This window comes from Gobio gobio (assembly GCF_949357685.1).
Source record: "Gobio gobio genome assembly, chromosome: 13".
NCBI classification, from domain to species: Eukaryota; Metazoa; Chordata; class Actinopteri; order Cypriniformes; family Gobionidae; genus Gobio; species Gobio gobio.
The window spans coordinates 22670611-22678320 of NC_137106.1; the positions used below are offsets into that span (position 1 = coordinate 22670611).

Below are 7710 nucleotides of genomic sequence, written 5' to 3' on the forward strand. Positions count from 1 at the left end.
AATAGGAGCACACAGCTGAAACGGCACTGGAAGATCATCACTCATCAACTAGGATCTTATTATTTTATACTTATCCGATGTAATATTACATTTTTTTTATGCTTTGTGGCATTTACACATAGCCTGGTCCTACCAGACTCTTGTACACTTGGCCACTCTCCATTGAACAGCGCTAACTTCCTTGAAGGCAGGTACTCTGTTGAAGTTTAAAACTATTGGATCTGCCCAGAGCCACTCTGGATCTGCCATAACCAATCACTAACGTTTGGTTGTGACTCATGACGCATGTCATCTCAAACTAGCGCACAACATCAACGCCATCATTCTCAGCCACTCCCTCGGTTCGCTGATTGGACCGGTTAAAATTTGACCGGAAAAACCCAGAGAATATATCGCAATCCCAGACCAAGTATTGAAGGAAAATGAAAATGGAGCAGAAGTATGTAGGAGGGCGGAGCCAGGCTAATTTACACATACAAGGAGTTGCAACATGCTACACTCAATCACTTGTCTGGACTTTTGATAAAAAGGATAAAAAATACAAAAAAATATATTATTAATATTTATTTGATAAAAAAAATCTTAGTTTTTAAATGCCATATACGTTTGATTGTTTTGAGATCAACACAAAGTTTTGCCCAGATGCAGATGACAAGATTTTGATGTGAACTAGCCCAAACTTGGGGATATTGTATATACATGTCCAAGTCTTAATGCCATGTCAAGCATGAATAACAAAAATAAATTAATTACATAATCTTTTCTGGGGTTTTATCAGCAGTGTTGTAACATAAGAACCTCCAAACATGATCAAAACAATTTTCTTCAAAATTTGAAAGGGTCAAATGAGACCATGTCCTTGATACCTTGTTTCCCCCCCCCACTTATATAAAGCTTAAATGATTGGGTTCAATATTGGCTGATTGATGACAAGAAATTGGTAGTCTGTTCTGGCTGCAAAAATCCTGACTGGAGCATCAATATTTTATACCTCTCCTAAATTTCAAGTGTAATGTTATAGGCAACTCTGTAATTTCTCTACATCACAGTAAAAACTGTATGCCGTTAACACATTGACTAACAAATTGTTAGAAAAAAAATGGTGAGAACAATACAAAAGGTTGTGGTTGTACTGCTGAAGAAAGTGTTAATATAACCACTAATTCTTCAATTGCTCAGCTTTGGAAGTCCATGTAATGATGTTTTGCCCTCGAAGCGAAAAAAAAAAAAACCCACTCTTCTACCGTTTCCTCAGCAGAGTGATAAACTCTTCCTGGCCTTAGAAGTACCTTTATTTGAGGGTGAGCCAAAGTAGCCAGCAGGCGGCCATTATGCTAATGCGTTACATGGTGATGAAGCTACATTACGTAAATAATGGCATGACTACAATCAGGCAGGTGCTTTCTGTTGGAGCAATTAACTCCCTTTGCCATGGACTATGCTTTGTAATCTTGCAGATTGTTTACATACACAAACAGCTATAATACAAGCCAAAGGAAAGGTAAACAAAAACAAAACAAACAAACAACATAATAGGTCCCAGGGCTCGACATTAAGCCTTAATACATGCTTGTCCTCTGGACAAGTAAATCGGCCATTCACTTGTCGGAGTAAAATAAAAAACAAAGTTGCAGGATTGTTTTGTGGTGTAAAATGTATTCTTAAAGTGTTAGTTAACCCAAAATAATAAAGGCCTTCTGAAGTGAATCGAAGCATTTGTGTAAGAAAAATATCCATATTTAAAACTTTATAAAAGTAAATTATCTAGCTTCTGGCCGATCGCCTTCCATTTTCAACTTAGGGAAAAAGTGTTGCTTTTGTGTACTTAAACGCTATTTTTTTTCGGTCAACAGCCTATAAAAACTTCTGGGTTTTGTTTAGCTTGTTTGCTGTACACTTTGTCACATATCAAATTTTAGACATTGTTCTGTTTTTTGTTATAAGTCCGAAATGACAAGGAGGCAGCCTCACACAATGCAAAGTTATTGGAGACGGTTTGATTGTTTTCTCCCTTGGTGGACGTGGCCTTCAGATTATGAAGATTATGTCTCGATGCCATCTGCGCGTTGGAGAAAGGCGGTCGTGCCATCTACGCTTAAAATACATTGCGCGTCTACATGAGGTTGCGTGGTAGGCTAAAGGTGTGGGCGCTTGGTGTCCATAGAAATATTTTTAAAATGCATAAAATCAAATTGTTTTCTGCAAACTCCAGTTTGGTTCCCATTCTGACCCGTTAGAAATGGCTACTCCGCCACCAAACAGTCTTGCCATCTTCTCTGTAGCACTACTTTTGACAACGTCCACTCGCTTCAACCTCCTCACCCACAGGTTCCGCTGGATATATTTACTTTTTTTTTTCTGAAGGAAATCGATAAAATCCTAAAACTTTTGCTGTATATCTGGCGGCGCAACCCCAAACACAACACGTTTTCGTCATAGTTTCAACTTTGATCAACAACAATGTTTTTAACTATGTAACTGCCGGCTGGATCTCTTCAGTTGGTAAGTAGAAGCTGCTTGCGTTTTCGCCACCCGGAAGTATCTTGGTGCCTATAGACCTCTCTCACAAAAAACGGAAATATGTAATCGTTGCGGAACCGGAGTTCCTGTCAAGCGTCAACACATTAGAAAAGCATACCTGGGCAAGAAAAAATAATGTATTAGAGAGTCTACACAACTTCGTTAACGGATTTGACATACATTACATTTGATGGAAATGAACAATTAGGCCTATTTACATAAGTATCAGATTACATAACTAAAAGAATCAGTGTTACATGACACATCTTCCTTGACCAAGATCATATCTTGTTTGTCCGGACTTTGGCTACAACTCAAAATAGTCTAAACATCTCAACATGCACAATTCTATTTTTTAACATACAACATAATACTTTTTATAACATTATAGATACATTTTTATTTTAAAAGACGATCTATAATAATAATAATAATAATACATGGTTACAACCTTTTCAGAGGAGGCATAGCACTGAATATGAATAAATTATAAATATGAATAGACATAAAACAAAATATAATAAAACGTAATGATGATTAACATCACGGTTATATATTCTAAAACAAAATATTCACAATATGTATGGAGGCATTTTGCCTTTTGCATATATATATATATATATATATATATATATATATATATATATATATATATATATATACACACACATACATACATATTAAATAGCCTCATTATTAAATCAAATAGCATACATTATGAAAATAAAAAATATAAACAAGTCTCAAACATCCATTTAAGCATGCACGTTTATTTTTGTATTTCCGTCAGAGAAACAATACTACAGCCTGTAAAAATGTTTAAATAGATACAATTAAATAATGATAATATAACTTAAATATTAGTTTAAAAATATTGGTTTTATATTTCCCCACAGAGGTGTGTCATATGCCGCTTTGCGCTGAAAGAGATGTAGGAAACGAGCAGGAAAGTTTGGTCCTCCATCCCGCCGGATAGCCTGAATCCATTTCCGTCAAACTTCACCATCAACAGGGAAGGAATGAAACGACAGATATGGCTGCTTTTGGGAATAACAAGAACGGTAAGCTACAATAACTCTAGCTCGTTGCTTGCGCCATTTGTTTACCTGTTGCCCTAACTGGTGAGGAAGATGATTACCACGACGATTGCGTATTTCCGGTCACAAATACGGAAGTTGTGAGAAAGGTCTATTGTTTACAAACATTCTGAAATGCCGTATATTTTGAGGAGATCTTTTGGTACTAAATACTATTTGTGCAATAATTATGGTCCATTAAATCCATTAAATATTTGTATCATTTAAAAATGCCAATCAAACCACCCTTGACAACTAGACTTTTCTTCCATGTAATGAAGTACCATATATCCAAGTGAAACGGATTCTTAAACAAGAAAAAACATAGGACAGTTGGTTGTATTGATTTGGTTTGCTATTAGTGCAATCTCATGTAAGAGATTGTTGATCCCGCCCTCACGCCAGTAAACACGTCATCAGAGAGATGTTGCTGCAAGAGGGAGGGGAAGTTGTTTTGATTAAAGATTACAAGGGCACATTAATTTTAAAGATAGCTCGTCTTCATCCATTACAGTGCATTCTATAAAATGTAACATTCATGAAAGTACACCAATCAATTAATTCAATTTATTCATGAAATCCAAATACATTCATGAAAGTAAGCAATTTCAGTGTCAGATCTGACTGAGGTTGACTCCGCCCTTCAGAATACTGACACGCCCATCTAAACGCTTGACTCTCGATTCAAACTCCGACAGCTTGAAATGGCAGTTAGTCGTCAAATGGAATGAAACTATTATTGTTTTTATCATACCGTTATAGACGAACAGAAACTAAGACCATGTTCAAATGACATCGAATTGAAAAAGCAACCGCTTGAAATCAGCGTTGTCTCACTGGTTATACGCATAAATGAGAATATAACGTTACTGTGTGTAACGCCAACCGCCAAATATAACGTTACAGAATAATGGACGATGCTTTAAACCGTCTTTGTGTAATTATTTGAATTCTGAGAGAAGGGATACGTCTCTCTATTCACACCACTGTTAATAATTCAACGTCTGACATCTCAAAAAATGATAAGAAGCCTACTGCTGCCTTGTTGTAACGTTATACATTATACGATAATGACCATCACAGGTAACGTTAACGTTAGCGATGTAACAGCATCACCAAAACATATAGGGACAATCACTTACCTGTTTTTGTGAGAAACGCCGACATACACCACGCCAAGAACAGGACGCTGCAGATGAAACACACCTGCACGAACAGCATTTCTCTCCTTTTGCGAACTTTAAAAATTTTGGTGATCATGTTCTTTTTTGATATGCCGCAGCTCTGCTCCAGCTCCGTGGTCGCCTGTGGCTGTGTCATTTTGTAAGAGTAATTTCACCTCCGAATCGAAGCCACACAGATGGCCGGGACCGCAGGAAATCAAGCTCGGGATGAGGTCCTCCTCATGTCCAGCGCGCGGATCCCGTGTGCAGTGTGGCAGTGGAGCGCGCGGCGCGCATGTGAGATTCCGTCACAAGTGCATCCACGCGCTCGTTCTGATGTTGTATTATTAAAGCAGCCCGCGTGAGAATTGTGTCCTGTTGCGAGAAAAATGCTAATTATAATCAGCTGTAATTAATCACTGGATTTTTTTGGACGGTATGCAACCGGGCTTCACAGTCGTCTGGTGATAATAAGACTAAAACCACATTTTATTTGGCATTAGAACCATACAGGGCGAGCTAGGTGTACCGTTATTTCATGAAATACATAATAGCCGTGTCAGTAAACGTCTTTAGAATCCGTACTCTCAAGTTGAGGTTTCATCTCCCTCTCATGCAGCTGCTGTGACTTCTACATGTGAGGGACGGTTACGCGCGTTCACGTGATGCTGATGACGCATGCATTGCACACTGAGCCTACTACACTCACTACTACTATAATCCTAGGAAAAGGCATGGCTTCTGCCATACAAATTGTGTAGGCTATTCTAATAAAGCCACTGAAGGTCATTTTAAAATCGTAAAATATCCTTCTGTAGGCCTATATCACTAATTAATTATATCAATTCATACTTTTATTTTGTGTTTATTTTTATGAATCTTGTGTCAATGGAACATTTTTCTTTAATGCCCTCCTGTAAGATAGCGTTTTACAGCGCTAAGTTGGCCTTAATTATATAATGCAATGTGTTATTTTCATCAGTCCTATCATTCAAACATTTGAGGTCAGAAGATTTTTATTTTTAAGAATTGTATAGGCCTACTTTTATTCAGCAAGGATGCATTAAATTGACATTGGCATTAAAGTTGGCATTTCAAATAAATAGTATATATCCTCTGTGGAAGGCATAAAACCATAAAATGTTCATCCTATCATTGCATTCGGTCCAAATGCAATGGTACGATGTCCTACCTGCCTGTCAACGTATGTATTTCCATACCTCTGAGCACCTGCTCACGCAGACATCACACGTCATCAGCGCCTTCCGTAAGGCTATGCAGAGTTAGACAGATGTCAATCACCGCGCACTGCAAACCGAAACAGTAGTCATAGTTTCTCCTGAACCAAAACAATGAGCTTATGCTGCGTTCACGCCATAACTACTGTAATTTGGAAGGGATGGAAACCTCTGATGTTTTATACTTGGAGCGGTTTGTGTATGGCAAGCCGTTTTGACTTTTATTCATTCACATGATATGAATTCTTGACATCAATAATTCAATGTTAAAATGCTAATTCTTGAGATCAACAATTGAATTCCACACATTTTAACTAGTAAAAAAATTGATTTGTTGACATCAAGAATTCATATCCTGTGAATGAAAAAAAAGTAAAAAAATAGTTTTTATAGACAAAAAACATAAACGGTTGCCATAGACAGGGTCAGTGCTTTTTAAGTTGTTTATGTTCTCTATTATTGTAATGTTATGTTCTTTGAGACATGAGGTAATTTAATGCCGTCTCTCGTCTTGTGACGCTTTGCAAACTCTGCTGTGTGCGTTCACGTGTTTTGAAGGAGGCATGGCTTTGGAGAGCGCTGTGAAGGGAGGGTGGGATCTCATGCTTTTAAAGCTAACTTTCTATTGCTAGCCGCTATGAAAAAATGCCTAATTGTTAATCATTTAAAGAAACAAAAATGTATTTTAAAATGCATTCGTGTCATTCAGACACCATTCAGTGTCTTTCTCAATTACCTAAATATCTGTATATTGCAGTATTTATATTGCAATATTGTGTAAAACAGTAAATACACAAACAATAAAAAGTTCCTTAAAATTGCCCTCTTAAAATGATGGGCTGTCGTAAATTAATCTTCGGTGAGCCACTTTGACAGACTAAGGTAGAAAGCAGCTTACATGGTGACGAATGGCTGAGCAACATTTTTTCCAGGCTTTTTCATGGGTTCTTATTGTGTGAGGCCCTACAATGACAAATTACAACAACAAAAAAGGTTCATAAACTTAGTAATGCAGTGACCACAGGATGCAATGGTTGTACTTTCTGTATTGGGGCGGCAGTGGCTCAGTGGTTCATGTAGGTCGTCTACAAACCGGAAGGTTGGTGGTTCAATCCCTGGTTCCACCTGACCAAGTGTCGAGGTGTCCATGAGCAAGACACCTAACCCCAGCTGCTCCCGACGAGCTGGATGGTGCCTTGGATGGCTGACGTGTATGAATGGGTGAATGTGAGGCAATATGTAAAGCGCTCTGGATGGCCATGGGTCTGTTGAAAGCGCTATATAAATGCAGTCTCCTGTTGGAAGGATGTAGTTGTGTCAGTTCCCTAATGCAACCCATTATCATTTTATTTTATTTATTTAGTCACAAAAACGTGGAGGCCAAGTATGGCTTACACGAATTTGTCCTCTGCATTTAACCCATCCAAGTTAGTGCACACACATTAGGAGCAGCGAGTAGACTGAGTAGACAATATATCGTTCATATAGATATATTGAAAGAAAAAGATAATAAAATTACCTTTACATACTCAACAAACCTACAAATATGTCCCAAATGATATGTCTGCAATAGAAATCAGCTTCAATATTAGCTGATGTTTCAAGAAACACAGCTTGTCCACTTCAAACCTCCTTTTCCATTTTTAATGCAATCTGGGCTTTGACCTAACAACTTTCCTCAAGGTCATTCACATTTACCAAGAAACCATATTT

At 37.7% G+C, this 7710-nt stretch overlaps 1 protein-coding gene across 2 annotated transcripts in view; it reads right to left on the reverse strand.

Moving 5' to 3' along the window:
- The window catches only part of slc24a4a (solute carrier family 24 member 4a), a 70900-nt gene extending 65515 nt beyond the window's left edge, over positions 1-5385 (reverse strand). Inside the window, exon 1 of one of the 2 annotated variants that reach the window (XM_079832548.1) lies at positions 4739-5027. In XM_079832548.1, the coding sequence (XP_079688674.1) occupies positions 4739-4916 (178 nt within the window). In that variant the 5' untranslated portion in view covers positions 4917-5027. Of the gene's footprint in view, positions 1-4738 lie in introns of both variants that reach the window. The other variant, XM_079832549.1, reaches the window with a different exon arrangement.
- Between the last annotated feature and the right edge of the window lie 2325 nt (positions 5386-7710).